We start from the raw sequence: 20241 nt of genomic DNA, 5'->3' as shown, positions 1-20241 counted from the left end.
CAAGTAGTTTGCATTCCCACCAAGTGTCTTTCTATTTCTGTGCATCTTTCTACTTTTATTGAGACAATGCAAAGAAAAATTAGAAATAGGCATGAATTGTGAACAAAGCTGGATAAACCTCATTACTTCCCTGATATAAATATACTGTATTTTCCTAGTGTAAAAATTCATCTGGCTAAATCATGAGTCAGTCACGTAAAAGAATAAATTTCTAGCATCCATGAAGTCTAAATGGTAAATCAGTTGGCTCAACCAGACAGCCCATGAAAACTACCACTGTCAATTTGCCCTTGTATCTAAAAGAGAGAAACACCACTTATGTGACTGTCAAGAACCAGTCTCTATAATAATCACTTTTTATATAGATCCTTCCAAACTTTAAAACAAAACTGTAAATTAGATGATACTATCATCATTTTGTCATCAAGGAAATCCTCTCAGAGAGTTAAGGGGAAGTGGCCAGGGGAAAACAGAGCTCTGATTCAAAGCCAGCTCTGATAGCTCAAAAACACTAATCTTTCTGGTAAATTATTCTGGTACCTTCTCTGATCTCTGATTTTCTCTTACAAAAACAAGAGTTTCATCAAATCAATATATCTTTTTTGAGTACTGACTATAAGCAAAGCCCTATGCTAGGCCTTTGGTAACACAAAGAAGCAGAAAACAAGGATTTAGCCTTCAATGGTTTACAAGCTCCCAGGGAAGACAAGACAAATAAATACAAAGTCAAATAAAAAGAAAAGATTTAAATTAGTTACTAATGGTACTTATGTACTTTATCACAAATAGTAATACAAACTTGCCAGATGGTTTATACAGAAAATAACTAAAAGATTAAGGCTGAGACAATCAGAGAAGACTGCATGTTAGATTTCTATAAATGGGAGAAGTAAAAACTAAAAACTAAAGAAAAAGGGAAGCTTGCTTTAGGAAAAGGAAACAGAAATTTGGGAGGTTATGAGGGTGGATAACATGCAGTTAAACGTGAATGCCAGCATAATACTTAGTTCATAGTCTCATGAATGGGAACCAAAGCCCCTTTAAGATCCTCCCTTCAGTTATGCACCCTAGGAAGGTTTTGAAAACTAAAACTAGCCAAGGATGTGATGCAGAGCTGATGTTCATTTAAAACTTTCTTTTATCTTCATCTTTCTCTGCCTATATATTATAATATAAACAGTCCTCTATCACTACCAGAAATGCTTTAAACACTGCATTTTTAAGAAGAACAAACTAGCTATTATACTATATTCTTACCTTAATATTACAGCTAAAAGTTTAGAAAGAGTGAATCTATCACCACTGTTACTTGGAAACATTGCAGCAAGGATTAAGGTAAAAAGTCCTGTGGAAAGAAAAAGATTTTTAAAAAGATACATTACCTTAAATAAATACTGTCAAAATTATTTATTACCAACTTGATTGCTTAAATAAGTAAATTACTTATTATCTAACTTTTAAATCTTGTCATTTTTAAATGACTAAGAATACAACTACAGCTACCTAGGCTGAAATGTTCAAAGATCATACATGGAAACAGTCTCCAAATTAAACTGTTTATCTCACCAATACAGATCAAGTACAGTCCTATTTATTTTAAAACTACTAAGAGAGTTAGACTCAGCATTCAGAGTAACATTCTGACCTCATCATAATCAAGCATGTGTGCTAAAGTTACTTTTACAGTTCAAAAATCCTTTTTTTATCTTCTAGACCTGGAAGGTGATTCAATTTTAAAAATAAAACACCTTTCATAGGGCAAATTATAGATCTGAAATAAGCAACCATATTTAGCCAAAGGTTCGAAAAAAATATCCTTAGAAAGAATATGTGAAAGGAAAGATAGCTACAATACAAAGGGTCAGCCTGTAAAACTTTATATACAATGTATTTTTGTTGCATGGAAAATACTGTAAAGTATTAGAAGGAATATAAACAGTACAAGGTTATGGTACTAAACTTAAAGATTAAGTAGTAGTTATAATACATTAATATATGTTAAAAAGAATGAAATAATTCATAACAAGATAAAAATATTTATATTTACATATATATATCAGAAATAGGCCTTGAGTTATAATACAGATAAGACAAATTTCTTACCAGAAGTTGAGGACAAAATATTAACTATAGCAACTTGTGTGTCTGAAAGTGCTTCTTGATATGACAAATTTGCCAAAAACCACTGAAGAAACAGAAAATAATGAAACCTAATAAATTACTTATTTGTATTTGTCATTATAATTTATAGTCCCCTCCTTCTTTTCTCCCACTAAATACTATTATAAGAAGTTTCAATTTTGTTTTGCATTGAAAAATCACAGGCCTAAAAAGAAGACAAACACTTACATCAGACCAAAAATCTTTGCTATCCAATTTTCCTTAAGAAATGAACAAATTGGTTAAAAATTAGCACTTTTCAGGCTTCTTTAAATATTAGGATAAATTGAATATCAAATCAACATTGAGATTTGATTTCTCTAAGCACTGATAGTATTAAATTTATCTAAATCAAATTTAAGAGAAATCGATTGAACAGGTGATGCTTAAGGGGATGGAACTAGCCAGACTGATACAGACAAAAGGCTGTATTCACTTTGGAAATTTTAGAATGTCCAAGAATACTGTGAATTTACTGGCTAACTGTGATTGTTTCTCTGATTCTCAGTTTTGAGACATAATACCAAAAGTTCTCATAACTTTGGATATAATAAAGGAGGTTTTCCAGTTATGGGAATTTTTTCCCCTTCTTTCTTCCCTTTTGCTCATCAAGGCCAGAGTATCCTTATATTCCCAATGCTGGGCCCATTTTGATTTAAAGAATAAGAAATAAGGCCTCTTTTGATGAAGCCTGATGTTTGTGTGTATGTGCATATAAAGTTATTTTCACTGCCATCAGATATTCTAATGCAATTTACAACAACTTATCCATTTTCTGTTGATGGACATTTTTTGACTATACCAAACAATGCTACCAAGAACATTTTAGCATATGCCTCCTGGGACACATGTGCATGTGTGTCCCTAATGTAGCATACATTAAGAAGCAGATTGTTGGTCTAAGTAAATTAACTGCTTGTCTACCTGTTTTCTGTTGCTTAAACAGAAGGACTGGATAATCATGTTCTGCTGGACAATGACTTGTCTCTGTTAAGGAGGGACATCTCCTGATCTCTTTCAGAACTTTTAGTTAAGTGAGTGGTATGATTATCAGCATTTATATTTCAAAGAAGCAGTATAGACACATGATCTTAGCACACTGCTAAGAGGCAGCAGATGGTTGAGAGCCTAGAAGTCTCCATTCAGTCTACACTGTACTCAAAGCTAAAGCCAGACTGAAAGCACAGCAGAGACTCTGATTCCATCTGTAGTCTTCTGACATCCTAATTTCACTTGACTATCTAAATAACAAAATGAGGTTAGCAACTGGTATGATGGGCAATATCAAATATATGTGGCAATAGGAGCCACAATTGCTTGTAGTTGATGCACTAAACAAGAAGCAGAAGATTCTGCCCTTTAATTATCTTTTGGAGATTTTCTGCAAGAATAGGTAATGCTTATCAGGTGATAATTAGCTTTCTTGACCTACTTTCCTTACCAGTTTAATACTTAAATACTGTGCTCATTTTCCAAACAATCTAACTGCTCTCTGCTAATGCAAGATAAAGAAATTTAATCAGACCATTTAGATGGTAGAAACTCAAAGATTCTAACTACTCATAAGCTATGAACTCTTTCCAGAAAAACCTTCCCACTCTCCAGTTCTCCCCAAACTCCATTCTCTGGCTCTCAAACTCAAGGCAGCCTCATCACAAAGGACGACCACCTCAATTACCCTCCAGTAAAAATTATTGTTAAAATGTTTCTCTTCATTATTTCAGAGTTGAGGATAACCACTTACGAATAATTGAGCTATCACAAATAATTTATATAATACTTCATTATTTCATGAGCAGTAATTAATTTTAAAACTAACGTAAAAGCCTGTGAGACCTAAATTATATTTTACAGAAAAAAAGCTGTAACACCATAAGCCCTAATGAGACAAAAGAATTAAAGGAGGGTTGGCAAATACAGTAATTATTAACTCCTTTTGAACTGCAATGTCCAATACACTAGCCAGTAGGCACATGTCACTATTAAGCAAATGAAATGTGGCTAGCTTGAGTTGAAATGTTTAGAAATTGAAATAAAAACAGAAATTGAAATGAAATAGAAAAAGAAATATTTAAAAATTTAAATGTTTAGAAGATTTTAGTACAAAAAAAGAATGCAAACTATCTCATCAATCATCTTTATATCAATAGTATGTTGAAGTGTTTTATATACGGTGGATTAAATAAAAATATAGTATTAAAATTAACTTTACTTATGTGGTGTGGATGGACCTAGAGTCTGTCACACAGAGTGAAGTAACTCACAAAGAGAAAACCAAATGTCATATATTGACGAATAATACGGAATCTAGAAACACGGTACCAATGAACCTACGTGCAGGGTGGAAACTCGCAGACTTGGAGCGGACCTGTGGATGCAGCAGGAGGGAGGGTGGGGCGAACTGGAGGTTAGGACTGACGTACATACCCTAGCACGTGTAAAACAGACAGCTAGCAGGAAGCCGCCACACAGCACAGGGATCTCAGCTCAGTGCTCTGGATGACCCAGAGGAGCGGGATGCAGCGGATGAGAGGGAGGCTCAAGAGAGAGGGGTATGTGTGTACATATAGCTGGCTCACTCTGCACAGCAGAAGCTAATACAACACTGTAAAGTAATTATACTCCAGTAAAAGAAAAACAAAGAATTTATTAAGGCCCATAAGGTGTTTCAAAGGCCAAGGATGAAAGACATCATACTAAGTACAAAGCCTCATTATGGGCCCCGGAGGTGATGGAATACAAAAACTCATTTATGGTTGGCAAAATTCTAAAACACCTAAAATTTCAAATAATTCTCAAATAAGGATACAAGAAAAAAATAACTTTCTCTTTTTTTAATGTGGCTACTAGAAAATTTAAAAATACATATATGACCTATATTTGAGGCTCACATTATATTTCTACTGAATAGCACTGCTCTAGACCTCAACTAAGGTTATCACTCTATTGAGTCAGGTTTCTAAAAAGTTGAATTCCTGGACTATACTACTCTGACTTCCTACAGAAATGCCTTTACTCAAGATTAACATAGCTCCCTGCTCTTATATTAATAATTTACTTAAGGTTGATTTTTCAAAAAAGACTATTAAAAGTGGAAGCAATCCAAGTGTATGTACATCAATGGATGAACAGATAAACAAACTGTGGTATATACACAGAATGGACTTTTATATAGCCTTAAAAAGAAAAATATTCTGACACATGCTACAAAGATAAACCTTGAAGAATAATTTATTAAATTATAAAGTGAAATAAGCCAGTCACAAGAGGGAAAATGTTGTATAATTCTATTTAGATGAGGTACTCAGAGCAGTCAAGCTCATAGAGACAAAAAATAAAATGGTAGCTGTCAGTGGCTGAGGGAGGTGGGAAAGGGGAGTTATCATTTAATGGGTATAGAGTTTCAGTTTTGCAAGATGAAAAAAGTTCTCCTGACAGGCACTGGAGATGTTTGCAAAACAGTGTGAATGTCCTTAATGCCACTGGGCTGTATACTTAAAAATCATTAAAATAGTAAGCTTTGTGATATATATATTTTACTTCAATCTTTCTAAAAGGTTATTATCGGTGCATATCTACCTGTAAATCTGCGATACAGAACAATGTCTTACTGCCTATGAAATTTATTCTCTCAGTTTTGAGTTGGGAAAACTTAACTTTATCAATAAAGAGAAGTACTTCTTTTTAATAGCCAACAAGCTGTGTAAATCAGAAAGGTTTCCTTCTCCCCTTTCTGTCAAACTGTCTAGAGATAAACTCTGTGCTTCCTCTCAGTGAAGTTCCTGACACAATCAACCCATTCCACAGTCGGTTTGCCCCCATACAGACGTTATCTGTTTAATCTGGTTCTCATCTCCCTCCCCCTTTCAAACTTTTACTATATAGAGTCTTTGCATTTCACCTTATGTCTCCTTTAAAAGTTAAGAGATAAAATTAATTAATTTTAGTCTTGCCTTACACATTTAAAACAAGGTAACAGAAATCATAATAGCATAATCTAAATACATGAGCCTTTAAGTTAACCTTATTACATGTGTAGTTACCATACTACAACTCCCAAAGATTCTTTGATTTGCATTCCTGAATATATTAATCAAGGTATCACTAAAACAGAGGTTATTCAGGCAGAGGATGGTGAAAAATTGGCTATGCAGTATATATGAAGTAAAACTGTAATGTAAAAAAAAAATCTAATAATCAGGCTAATAATATTGACATTAGCACTGCATCACTACCTAGTGTTTTTAAATGCTCAGTATATATTTAAATCCTAAAGGTTCATACAAAACCACCTTGGAATACATTGAGCATTAAAATTCATTTTAAACTGTAAATCAGAGTTTTTACTAACTCAGACAAGTTTTCTAACCCAAGATTAGCCTAAAATAATATTTTATTTGCTAAATGAATTTTTTATGTGAAACATTAAGCATATTTTTTGGTTTCTATATCAAAATAATTGAGAAGCTATAATATAATAAAATATTCTGAAAAAATGTTTACTATGAATGCTTGTAAAATTTTGACCACATTTATATGGCTTCCCAGGTGGCACTAGTGGTAAAGAACCCGCCTGTCAAAGCAGCAGACTTAAGAGACCTGGGTTTGATCCCTGGGTTGGGAAGATCCCCTAGAAAAGGAAATGGCAACCCACTCCAGTATTCTTGCCTGGAGAATCCCATGGACAGAGGAGCCTGGTGGGCTACAGTCTGTAAGTTCGCAAAGAATCAGACACAACTGAAGCGACAGCACACATACGAATTTAAAGTAAAACTACAAAAGCAATTATTTGAAGAAATCAATGCAGTCAATGCAAACTCTTCTATGGATATTTACTAGCATTTGTATTAACATATATCATAGTATAAAACAACTAGTCATTATTCAAATTCTAAATATATACGAGTAGTTGCAATGTACAGTATTTATTAAATTCTTTCACATATGACTAGTATTTATTAACTTTAATACTCTTAATTTCCCTCTGATGACAGGTAACTAAGTTTAGCTGTGATTAAGCAACCTAAATTGTCTTACATTCCCATAGTATATTGTTGGTATGTATACTGTCTTAAAATTCATATTCCAAACATATAATAAAGAGAAGACTTACCACAAAGCAAAAAAAAAAGCTAATTTTTGCTACTTGAGTTGCTGTAAGTTTCCCCACAGTTTTGAGTAAGGATTCTTGTTCTTTCACAGTAGGATATGACATGCGAGACAACTTAGCTTCCAATGCATGGCTTGATGGAAGTTGTCGAATCTCCATAATATTACTAAATCTTACACGAGACTTTTTGGGAACTTAAAAGGAAAAGCATAGTACAAAATCATTAAACATTTCCCTCACACCCAACAAAAGTCACAAGCTTTAATATAATGATAAATGCATATAATTTAATAAATCTATGATCACATTTGAACAGTCCAAAAAAACCAGTTACGTTATTATATGGGACAGCTCTGCTTATTCAAAAGAGTTTGCAGGAAAAATGTTTCCATTTATAAACCATTTTGAAGATTTTTAAATGAGACCAATATTCAAATAAAGTTTCAACTGTATACACACACAACTGCCTGATTCAGGATATAGTATGAATATTATTTTAGCATTTATGTTGTTCAGTCACAAAGTCATGTCCAACTCTTTGCAACCCCATGGCCTGCAGCATGCCAGGCCTCCCTGTCCCTCACCATCTCCCAGAGTTTGCTCAAGTTCCTGTTCAGTGAATCGCTGATGCCATCCAACTATCTCGTCCTCTGTGGCCCTCTTCTCCTTCTGCCTTCAACCTTTCCCAGCATCAAGGTCTTTTCCAATGAGTTGGTTCTTCGCATCAGGTGGCCAAAGTATTGGAGTTTCAGCTTCAGCATCAGTCCTTCCAATGAATACTCAGGACTGATTCCCTTTAGGATTAACTGGTTTGATCTCCTTGCAGTCCAAAGTATTCTCAAGAGTCTTCTCCAACACCACAGTTCAAAAGCTTCAATTCTTTCACACTCAGCTTTCTTTTTGGTTCAACTCTCACATCCAGACATGACTACTAGAAAAAACATAGCTTTGACTAAGACCTTTGACTCTGACTAGGACCTAGTAATGATTTTAGAGCTCAAGAAGAGGAAATCTGTCACTGCTTCCATCTTCTCCCCTTCTATTTGCCATGAAGTGATGGGACAAGATGCCATGATCATAACTTTTAATACTGAGTTTTAAACCAGCTTTTTCACTCTCCTCTTTCACCCTCATCAAGAAGCTCTTTAGTTCCTCTTCACTTTCTGACATTAGAGTGGGATCATCTGCATATCAGAGGTTGTTATTTCTCCCGGCAATCTTCATTTCAGCGTGTAACTCATCCAGCCCGGCATTTATAGTAAAACCTTATCTGGATTTTTCCTCATAGATATTCAATTTATGAGCATTATTTTCCTAGTCAAGCATGCAGAACATTCTTCTACAATTCCACTACTTGGAAGAGAATATCATGGATAAGTTCTGCACCTTACACTGAAGCTGGCTTTCCTTATCACGTTCACAACTAGCAAAACTCCCATAATTCACTATCAACATCTTTGATGACCTTGTTGAAGAAGATATTGTTCATTAAAAAATAAATCTATGTTTATAATAACACCATAGAGATTTCTGGTATTTTGGAAGCTATTGCCACTGAATTAATGAAAATTTCCAGTCAAACTACCAGACAACTACAGGTTGAGCCAATACCACATGGAACAGAAGACCTGCCAGGTGATCTCAGGCAACCCACAGAACCACTAAGTTTTGGAATGGCTTGAATGAAAAGCTAAAATTTTCATTCATTTCTAAGTCATGAAATTCTAAGTTTTGCTTACTTTTTTCAGTATCAATGTTTGTGTTCTCAGGTTTTTCACTTGGAAGATCATGAAATTTCACAGGAACATATAGAGGTTCACTCTGGAATACAGCAAAAACAGAAACAAATATAAACAGCAAGTATAATATACACTGGCTAAATTTAAGTGAATGGTCTATAGACACAGATACCACCCAAAACAGAGCCTTTTACCACTATGCTTATACAGCATAATTTTCCCAAAATGCATTTTCAAGACTTAAAAAAGAAACTCAAATGACCCACTCAGGTACAAAGACAGAAAGAACAAGTTTAAAGTTTAGAAATGTAATCAGACAGCACTGGCACATTATGATATTTAACATTTAAATGTCATAAAAAACAGACCTCTCTCAGCTAAGAGATTATCTCCCTTCCTTTTCATTCATTCGTTTAAGATACACATATTGAGATCCTACTGTGTCAGGTACTGTTCTAGGTCCTGGGGATATAACAGTGAATAGAAACAAAATCTCTGTTCTCAGTGATCAGTCAGTCTAATGGGGAAGGCAGACAATGAACAGATAATCACATGTATAATATGTATACAAATTTGCCAAATTGCTTCCCCTTACTTCTTGAGTCACCTAACACCAAAAACTCCTAAAAATCTTAACTAGAATAATAGATAGAAAAATAGCTTCCTCTTATCAGTTCTTACTTATCATGTCTAGAGCAGGTCAACTTATATTTCTCATTAGTCCTCACAACAACTTTATAAAGTGGAATTTTAAAGGAACTTTTCTAGAAGTTGAGATATAAAATAATTGAGTGGTAGACAACAGAATTAAATTCAGGTCTGTCTAACCATACTCTAAAGATCTACATTTTTCAGTTCAGTTCAGTTCAGTTGCTCAGTCGTGTTCAATTCCTTGCAACCCCATGAACCACAGCACGCCAGGCCTCCCTGTCCATCACCAACTCCCGGAGTCCACCCAAACCCATGTCCATTGAGTCGGTGATGCCATCCAACCATCTCTTCCTCTGTCATCCCCCTCTCCTCCTGCCCTCAATCTTTCCTAGCATCAGGGTCTTTTCAAATGAGTCAGCTCTTCGCATCGGGTGGCCAAAGTATTGGAGTCTCAGCTTCAACATCAGTCCTTCCAATGAACACCTAGGACTGATCTCCTTTAGGATGGACTGGTTGGATCTCCTTGCAGTCCAAGGGACTCTCAAGAGTCTTCTCCAACACCACAGTTCAAAAGCATCAATTCTTCAGTGCTCAGCTTTCTTTCTACATTTTTAAGTAGTTCTAAATGCCTCAACTGTTTTTGCAAATGTTTCTCAGATGATCTGTATTCAAGGTACCAGTCTTCAAACACACTGTTTCTTAAATAAACATAAAATATTTTTTATTTTTATTTAACTCCTGATACAGACTCTGTCAATTAAAAATATTCAGTAAATGAAGTGATAACAGGATTTGGAAATAGAGTCTCTTTGCTGCATTACAGCATTTGGCCTAGAACAATTTGACATGTCTCTCTTACAGATAACAGCAAAAATTAGCAAAAGAGCAGGGCTTCCCAGGTGGCATAAGGGTAAAGAATTCATCTGCAATATTGCAATGCAAGAGACACAAGAGATGGGGTTTGACCCGTACATCAAGAAGATCAATCCACTCCAGTATTCGAAAATGCCATGGACAGAAGAGTCTGGAAGGCTACAGTCCATGGGGTCCCAAGAGTCAGACACGACTGAGCCCAGCACAGCAGGAGTAGAAGAGTAGGCTGCCATTTCAACTCTGTCTTCTACACTGACAGAGACAACTGATAACAGTCTTGTGTTTTCTCTCCCTAGTTTTCTTTTCGCTGTTGTTATTTTGTGATTTGTTTTTGTTTTGTTTTGTTTTTTGCTGCACTGTGCAGCTTTGTGATCTTGGTTCCCTGATCATAGATCAAACACATACCCTCAGTAGTAAAAGCAGAGGGTCCCAACCACTCGACCATCAGGGAATTCCCAATCATTAGTCTTGTTGGCACTAAAGATCCCAGAGAGAAAAGAAATGACACTTTCTCTAAGTTTAACAAACCCTACACTGCATCAAGTAACCTATCTTGCAAGCAACCATAGTTCTAAGAGCCAGATGAACTAAAAAACAGTACTGTCAATAATGTCACCAAGCTAGTGCTTCATAAATTGGTATTAAATTTTAGAGTAAGTTTAAAATCTTTCTCAAATAGAATACCACATTTGGAATGATACATTTTAAATAGATACCCTAGTAATGATCTAAGAAGAGTATTTTTGCATACTGTCTCCAACAAGATTATAAACGCTTAAATAGAGTGACTATGTTAATTCCTTTTAAGCTTCTTTATTATCTGTCTCTCTCCCTTCCTCAAACACACACTGGAACATAAGCTGTATTTCAAGAGTCTAGAAGAAGTGTTTAACATATTAAACGCTCTTAAAAATTTGTGAAATGAATATACAATCTGCTTATAGAGTCTGTTTCAAGTAAATGCATTTGCTTCTAAGTGATAAAATATAACAAACATGATGTGCAAAGCTGGTAAGAAACAAGGGACTTCCTTTTCTCTTTTCACTCCTTAACTAATTTCCTCTTCCCTTCTCCCCTTAGAGGTGGCTGAATTGCTTGCTTCTAGGCCCCAGGTATCTCAAAGGAAAGAAAGTACCAAATTACAACTCTTGTGGAGAGCACCTAACATGGAGATATAACTATCTTAACATAGCTGTGGTGCTATCACAGCTATTTCGGTCCTTCCCGCCATGGTCAACTCCACCCAGTCTCTCCCTGATGAGAAAAGAAACACTTACCAGAGAACTATTCATAGTTGTATCTGTTGTGCAAGCAGCAAAGTACCCTTCAGCATCTGCAAACTACGAATTATAAGACATAAAATTCAATTAAACTCATGTTACAAAGTAGAACTGATGTGAGTCACAGCTCAAATCAGTAAGGAAGAGTCAATGTAGAAAAATGGACAAGATATGGACAACTCACAGAATTCTACTATGCAACAAATACATGAAAAAAGTAACCAAAAACATGCAAATTAAAAAAGATACCACTGCCTACTTATCCTACTGGCAAATCATCAGGGTTTTGCTAATAGTCCAATCTTATACACTGCTAACAGACATGAATCAAGTGAAACTACTATAGATGCTAATTTAGTGAAAGGAATCAAAAGCTATAAAATGACACTAGTGTTTTACCTAGCAATTATGCTTTTAGGAATCCAGCCTAAGTAAATAACTACATATGAACACAAAGGCATTCCTATTTATTTACAACAAAAGAGAAAGTGACAACACTCTAAAAATTGTTAGTTAAATAAAATACAAAACATTGATAACAAATGCTTATTTATTAGTCTGGAAAAGTATTCATGATATAGTAAATGAAAAATCAAGTCAGGTTAGAAAGCAATATATATAGACCAAACCTATTTCTGCTATAAATCCTTTTAAATATATACATATAAATAGATATCTACGGATAGTATCAAATATTTATAGTGGTCTTAGAATGGTAAGAGTACGAATAGATTATTCTTATTCTTCCTGTTAACATAATTTGTCTCCAATAATGAACTTTATTACTATTGCAATTAAAAAATACTTAACAATGAGAAATGTTACAGCAATGTTAAGTTTCATAAAAAGTTGTTTGTGATACACTATCAAGCACAAAAAGCAAGATGCAACAGTACAATTTCATTTTTATTAAAAGTGAAATAAAAATACACACATGTAAAACAATGGCAGTATATATGCCAAAATACTGTCAGTGATTATTCCTTGAATGGTAGAATTTATTATTTTCTTTGTTTTGTTCCTTTATATCTTTAAAATTTTCAACAATGTACATGTATTAATACACATGTAACATATTCCTACATGTAATACTACAATGAACATGCATTTCTATAAAGTATACATCTTAATTTTTACAAAGTAAGGAATATACACATTCATAATTTTGGTAAGTTTTTGTAAACAGGAGTATAATTTCTAGTTTTTACCTCAAAAATTACTGAAAAGCCTGATAAAAATTTAAAAAGTTCATTTCTCAAGCATGCATTCATTAGGTAAGACAAGGAATAATATTGTTTTAATTCACAAAAAGTAGTACACATAAAAGAAAAGGATTAATAGAAATAGAAAATAAAACAATGGTTACCAGGAGCTGGGGGAAGGAAAGAGTGGGCATTCAAGCAGAGTTTCTGCTTGGGATGACAAAAAAGTTCTGGAGATGGATAGTGGTAATGGTTACACAGCAAAATAAATGAACTTAATTCCACTGAACTACACATTTTAAAATGGTTAAAACAGTAAATTTTATGTTATATATATTTGAGTACAATAAAAAATAGGGTGAAATAAAAAAATGATTAAAATGGTAAATTGGATGTTATGTATATGTTACCACAATTCTAAAAAGAAAGAGAGGGATAGAGAATCTAAAAAAAAAAAAAGAAAAGAATTAATGTAAGAGATAGTTTTATATTCTTCATTATCAAAAATTCAGTTTCCACTACAAGGAAGATATATCACTATATAAACTGTAATTTTTTCCAACACTTAAAGACAAGTATGTTGTGTCACATTAATGAAAGAATATGATTTGATTAGCCAAACATCTGAAAAATGCCCTGAAATATGTTATTTTCATTTTAACATACAAACTTTGAATTATTTTTCTTCTATAATCAACTAATTAGATGATATTCATCTAGTCTGCAAATGACCAAAACTCTAGATACTCTTCTTATCCCTTCTCTTCCATTATTTTCTCCATATTAATTGATTTGGGCTAGTTAAACAGTATTTAACAACACAGGGGATATCATGAGGTAAGGGAAAGAAACTGATTATGTACCTTTGATCTCTCACAAAATATTCTGACACCATGCTAATTAGAAACATTTTAAGGTATGGACAAAAGTAGGTTTTTCTTATATCATGCTATTTTCACTCATTTAACTGAACAACTTAAAATCTGACATCTTTCAAGAAACTAGTACTTTGAAAAATTGAAAACATCCTCTCCAACAAACACTGGAAATTTAAAACTTACAAAAGTAGCATGCTTTCCTTGAAATCCTCGTGTACACTGTTGTCTCCATGGCTTCCAAACTATAAAGCCCAAAAGGTATAGAACAAACATAGACGTTTTTGCAAAGGTGCTGAAGAATGGTTTGTTGTACTGAGTAAAAACATACTGTGGAGGAAAACAGTTACACAAACTATGAGACAAACCTTATTACTCATTGCCAATAAAATAAGATTATTACATGATTTTTAACTCTAAATGTTTGTTTGGAAAGATCAAAAGAGATTACAAAAATACTTTGAATTCATTTCTGAATATTGTCTTTTTCTTACATGCAAAGCATAATATTTTTAAACAACTTGCAATAAAAAGTTTTCAGTTTAACTGAAAACCTACTATGCAACAGTATCTATACTAGGGGCTAAGGCAAAATAAGACATGCTTTCCTGAGAGGAGATATAAAAATACAGATTTTATATATATAGATAGATATAGATATGAAAAATACACAGTGTAATATGCTAATACCATGACAGCGGCGTTCCGAGTACCATGGGAGTACCAAAGAAAGATCCTTTTGAAGGTTATAGAAGTTTTCCAAAAGAAGCTATTCTTGATCCATATCTGAAAGGCTAAATAATAGCCCAAACAGAGGAAACAGCACAAAGAAAGCCAATGAGAAAATATGGGCTAATAAGAAAACTGCATGAAGTTTAAAGTTATTAGGAAGTTATTTTAAAAAAAAAAACCCTGCAATTATCATTTTTGCTTGATTTTTTTTAAAGTATAGTTGGTTTACAATGCTGTGTTAGTTTCAGAGGTACAGCAAAGTGATTCAGTTTTGTGTGTATGTGTGTGTGTATATATATATATAAAAACATATATTCTTTTTCAAATTCTTTTCCATTATAAGTTATTACATGGTATTGAATATAGTTCCCTGCGCTAATATGATATCCTTGTAATCATCATTTAAATTGAAAATATCAGAAAGAACTCATAATTTTTATTTAAAAAAAAAAAATCCTAGTTATGTGCATTGAAAGCCCTAGAAAAAAATAACCCAGAAGAAATGAGCACCTCAAGAATCCAGATGATAATCTGTGCCATTTTGAAAACAAAAAAACCACTGATCCTTGAAGAAAGGGTCAAATCCAAGTATGGGGCAGGAATGTATGAGATAAGTCTAGGACATTTTGTGTCAGAAGGCAAACAGGATGGGGTCCTACTGAAAGGACACTAGAGACAATTTAAAGGTGCTCCCACTGGCCAAAGATAGGGCAGTTTAAGCATCAAAGGGATAATAAGCACAATTCTATTTCTTTTTTAAATTTAAATTTATTTTTAATTGGAGGATAATTGCTTTACAATATTGTAATGGTTTCTGCCATATATCAACATGAATCAGCCTTAGGTATGTATGTATGTCGCCACCCCCTTGAACCTCCCTCCCACCTCTCACCCCATCCCATCCATTAAGTTGTCACAGAGCAGTGGATTTGAGCTCCCTGTGTCATATAGCAAATACAACAAATTTCCTTTGGCTATCTAATTTTACATATAGTAATTAATAACCACAAATGTTTAAAACACATCAAACATACAAAAATCCATAAATGTATAATGATATACAAAAAATGCTCAATGATTATTTCTGGAAGTTGCTAGGTAACATTAGTTTAAAATGAATAGGAATAAAGATTTATCCAAACTTCCCTATATGAACCATGTTTCAGAATAACAAAATAGTAGTTGCAGAAAAGTTCTCCTTAAAGAATCCCAACTAATAAATGCAGAAGAAATGACCCTTAGAAAAATCAACATTTTATAACCTCTAGTTAAATACTCTATCTGGACAATAATCACATGGATATTCAACAACTACGTAAAGACTGATGAGGAACTTACAGCGCTCAAATTGGCATCACCCAAAGTAAGACTTATAGCCATTACCAGCCTCATGTTGTGATGTCAAAGGAAGTAACCAAGACGATAAGTAAAAACCAAACTAATTAAAACTAAAATAAAATTTTAAAGATAAGCTTATTTCCCTATCAACATTAAAGAGAGTTCTTTGTAGTTAAACTACAGAATGCTAATCTTAGAAGAAAAAAAAAGGTTGTAGAAGAGTGAAAAATCAATGGCCTAATGTATTCCAGAGTCTAATTCCAAAAAGGCTAAAAATTTATTCATCAGATACAATGTCAATGTCAACTATTTACTTAGCTACCACGTGGGATGACCAGCAGTATCACACTGCTTCCTTTGACATTTAAGTTCATTTTATAAATGCTACTCTTCCTTTTGCCTTAAGATAGCAACATGTAAGTTGAAACACAGTAATTTCTGAAAATAAATTTTTGCAGGGATCATTAACCAAAGTAAATAAAGTACCTGTACAAGTGGAAAGAAAAACTAGCTTGTGAACTCAAAATATCACATTACTACCAATAGGTCATCAATAAAAACAAAAGAAAATTTAATTACAGGCAATCACTCTATACATATACTTCACAAGAACGTTTAAAGCAGCAAACACATAAATGTCCATGAACCCATGTATGTGTATAATAGTGACCATACATGAAAACTCAGATCACATTCGCTCATTTGTCCAAACGTATTTTCACTTTCTACTAAATGGTGACTCCTGGATAGTTGTTCCACTAGAAAATAGTATTTATTAAAAAGGAAATAAATTTAGGGGGAAAAAAACACATAAAACCCACAAATATTAAGAAAATAGGCATGTATCTCATTTTCTAAATAATCTCCTTTTAAGGATTTAAGAAAACTGAAACAATTAAAACAGTATCTGTTCAGCTTCAACTTGAATTGATACTGCTGTTGCTGCTGCTAAGTCACCTCAGTCGTGTCGGACTCTGTGCGACCCCATAGATGGCAGCCCACCAGGCTCCTCCATCCCTGGGATTCTCCAGGCAAGAATACTGGAGTGGGTTGCCATTTCCTTCTCCAATGCATGCTAGTTCGTTATAAAAGAAAATTTATCAATATTCAAAATATCACTTAAGTGGGCATGAGAGACAGTAATGGCTAGAGATATGATGATATTTCAGTAACACAGCATCATTCCTAGATAAAGCTTACATACCGAAGTAAGTTCTGAGGATGCAACCCATATCACATCAACAAGTAGGAGAATAACAATCCCAAGAGCCATTCGCTTTCGCTGAGTGAAACCACTGCTCTGGGAATTCATTCGGTTCATGATAAACACACACACCATTTGCAGTCTGTTTTTAGAAAAATACAGATCACATTAGAAAGGATCTTTAAAAAAATAACCATGTAAAAATGAGAATGTAAGTACAACAGAAGTATGATATTTGTTAAGCTAATGTTCAAAGTCATATAGTTTTTGTTTTGGTTTATTTTAAGTGTTGAATTTACCTTATTTTAAAGGCCTTTCTGAGATCTTGAAGAGCAATGCCTGAAAACTTAGCAGATCTGAGTCTAAACGGAGGTGAAGAACTCAGCGCACCTAAAAATCACCACAGAATAATGCTTGTGAAAACATCGACCACTCAAAATAAGACTCATAAGCTCTTTTTCACTCTTCATCTTTAAAATGAAAGCCAATGAAAGAATATCAAAGTATGTGAAATATAACTGACATTTTTCTCTACACTTTTATGTTATGTACTATACATTTCAAATTATACTCAAAGAACACGGTACAAAGAAAAAAAAGCAAAATTCAACAAACAGCATATTTAAGAATACTTAACTAGTGAAGAACAGCTTCATAATAGTTTCATAAAGACAGAACCGGATTCGCCGCTCTTGCTACTCTCTCCAGAGGTACCCAACCCTGGGACAGTGTCTAGACACGCGCCTGTTTCTAAGTGTCGTCTCCGTCCCTGATCTTGAGTGGACTTGGCAGATTTGAGAGGAAGTGATTTGTTTTGAGTATTGACGGCACGTTTCCAAGCACCTCACATGGTCAAGAGAAGGATCCTCCACGCTTCCCCCACCCACCCCCGTCACTGTGTCTACTATTTCGATCTGAAATAGTCATTCACGAGGTGGGTGGGGAAACAGCTGTTCCAGGGAATCTTCCTTTTTCCGAGGAGGGGAAAAAAAAAGTTAAGGCAGTGACGTCTCCCGGGAGAAGGAGATTAAAGCCCTGAGGCGGCGGCGCCGGGCAGCTTCCTCAACTACCAGAGTCTACTCTGGGATCGCGCGACCCTGTCAGCCTCCCCTCAATAGGTCCCCAGACACTGGCCGTCTCGGTCAGAGCACCTCGGCTGCTACCAGAGGCTGAAGAGTGGGGCCGTTCGGGGCCCTCGGTCCCCGGCTTCGGTTCCGAGTGATTTCGCGGCCCTCCTGTGCCTACTTACCTGGCCTTCCTGCCCCGGGATGGTGTCGTGGCGGCACCATGAGCGGACCCGGCCCGGACCCGCCGCCGCCCAGGGCCACGGCCGCGGCCTCGGACTCACAGAGCTTTCGTGCCGCCTGTCATTGCGCTGCGCGGAGGCCCAGCCCCTGAAGCCGCGGTGCCCCTCGGGGCGACGCTGCCGACGCCAACCGGCTCCACTCGGTTCGGGAGGGCTGGGGCCGGGCGAAGGTAAGGAACCGAGCAGGCAGCGATGGCCGCGGAGGCCCGGAGCTGGACCCTGGCCCCGGCCCCGCCCTCGGCCGGCCAGCCTGCCAGCCCGGCCTGCGGCCCCGCCCCTCTCCCCGGCCCGAGGGCGGTGGCGCACGGGTTTCGTCACGATTGCGCGACAGCAGGCCACGTGAGGGTGTACCTCTAGGGTGGTTTGGCTATTGACAGTCGCTGAGCACAAAGCGAGAAGACGCCGCTGGGACGGCAGAGAGGAGCTGGGAGAAGGGAAGCAGGGCGCGGTGGAATGAGAAGAGGGAAGAAGGCGTGGGTGGTTGAAGTGGAGCGAAGGACGAGGGGGCTGACTGAGCCTCCAGATGGCCCCGCACCAAGACAAGAGCTAACAACGGCATTTGTTACAAAATTCGGTCAGGAAACTCTCAAGAGTTCTTGCTCGAGTAGAGGACGGAAGAGCAAAATGGCTTGAGAGAACTTTTGCTTTCTGGAGAGCAGAATGGCCTGGGAGAACTTTTGCTTTCTGGAAACTCTTGTATGTAAAATAGATCCCAGCTTCGGGAATTAGAAGTTCTGTCAAAAAAAAAAAAAAGAAGTTCTGTCAGTAACGGCAAGCTTTTCACCTCCCTGGCCCTCAGATTACTGAAAAGTGTGCATAATAATAGTACCTGCCGCGTCTATTAATTTGTATATATGCTAGGATTACTTGAGCATACAAATGTGAAGGGTTTAGATAATTCATGCAAGTTGAACACAAATGTTAAATTATTAAATTGTACAGATTTTAAAAATTAGCTTTTGAATATCCCATAAGAAAAAGCCTTGATATGTCCTGATATGTCTTTAGAAAACGAAATGAGACTAAAAGTTTCTTCACTGGAGTTGTCTACCACCAGCGCATTTGTAACATCTTTATGAGGTGGTGTGAAGAAATTAAGTTTTTTTCTTCTGTAATCACAATGTAGTGCATTTCTTACCTTCTGAATTTCTCCTGTTTTATTGAGATTGAATATATTGAATTTGTTCAATTAACTAGTAAAGCAATACCATTGAACATTTTTTGTGTTGACCCAGTCAATTTCTAATAAGCTATCAGCATTAAGCTCCTCTAATAAATATTCAGAAAGGTATCATGCAGAATAGAAAAATCTTAACCATTTAAATTACTTAGGGGAAATTTGTTTGCAGGCATTGATCAAATTATTCCAGTAGATGCTTTATTCTTGTTTCTTTAGAGTGGCAGGCCCATAGTAGACTAAAGAAAAATAGTGGCATTATGAATACCTTCCAGGATCTAAGAATCAGGAAAATTAGGTTGTACTTCTTAATCTGACCATACTTTATTCTGTGATCTTAAGGACTATTATTCTCTCTACCTCAATTCTTCAGTAGAAATAATGCTGATATCGTTACCTATTTCTTAAATAAATAATGCAAATGTAAGTACTTTGTAAATGTATATAAATCACCATTATTACCACTTATTTCCAGAGCATCTGCTAAAGGACAGTGCCTCTAGTCCGAGGTTAATCTTCCATTAACGTGTTTTCCCAGCACACTCTGAGGAAAATTCCACTGGACTACTGAGTCAACAGACCGTGGTGTCATTT

The 20241-nt window shown here is 35.6% G+C and overlaps 1 protein-coding gene across 1 annotated transcript in view; it reads right to left on the bottom strand.

The window, feature by feature from the left end:
- The window catches only part of SLC35F5 (solute carrier family 35 member F5), a 38874-nt gene extending 20288 nt beyond the window's left edge, over positions 1-18586 (bottom strand). The window contains exons 1-9 of the mRNA XM_065931411.1: positions 18414-18586; positions 17464-17554; positions 17165-17306; positions 14077-14220; positions 11811-11873; positions 9010-9091; positions 7274-7464; positions 2104-2185; positions 1258-1345 (exon numbers count right to left, since the gene is read on the bottom strand). Coding sequence (XP_065787483.1) covers positions 1258-1345; positions 2104-2185; positions 7274-7464; positions 9010-9091; positions 11811-11873; positions 14077-14220; positions 17165-17306; positions 17464-17554; positions 18414-18453 — 923 coding nt within the window. The 5' untranslated portion in view covers positions 18454-18586. The remainder of the gene's footprint in view (positions 1-1257; positions 1346-2103; positions 2186-7273; positions 7465-9009; positions 9092-11810; positions 11874-14076; positions 14221-17164; positions 17307-17463; positions 17555-18413) is intronic.
- Positions 18587-20241: the final 1655 nt, after the last annotated feature.

Source organism: Muntiacus reevesi, chromosome 3, assembly GCF_963930625.1.
Source record: "Muntiacus reevesi chromosome 3, mMunRee1.1, whole genome shotgun sequence".
Classification (NCBI taxonomy): Eukaryota; Metazoa; Chordata; class Mammalia; order Artiodactyla; family Cervidae; genus Muntiacus; species Muntiacus reevesi.
Note: the sequence above shows the minus strand (reverse complement) of the source record. Positions and strands in the feature narration are given on the sequence as shown.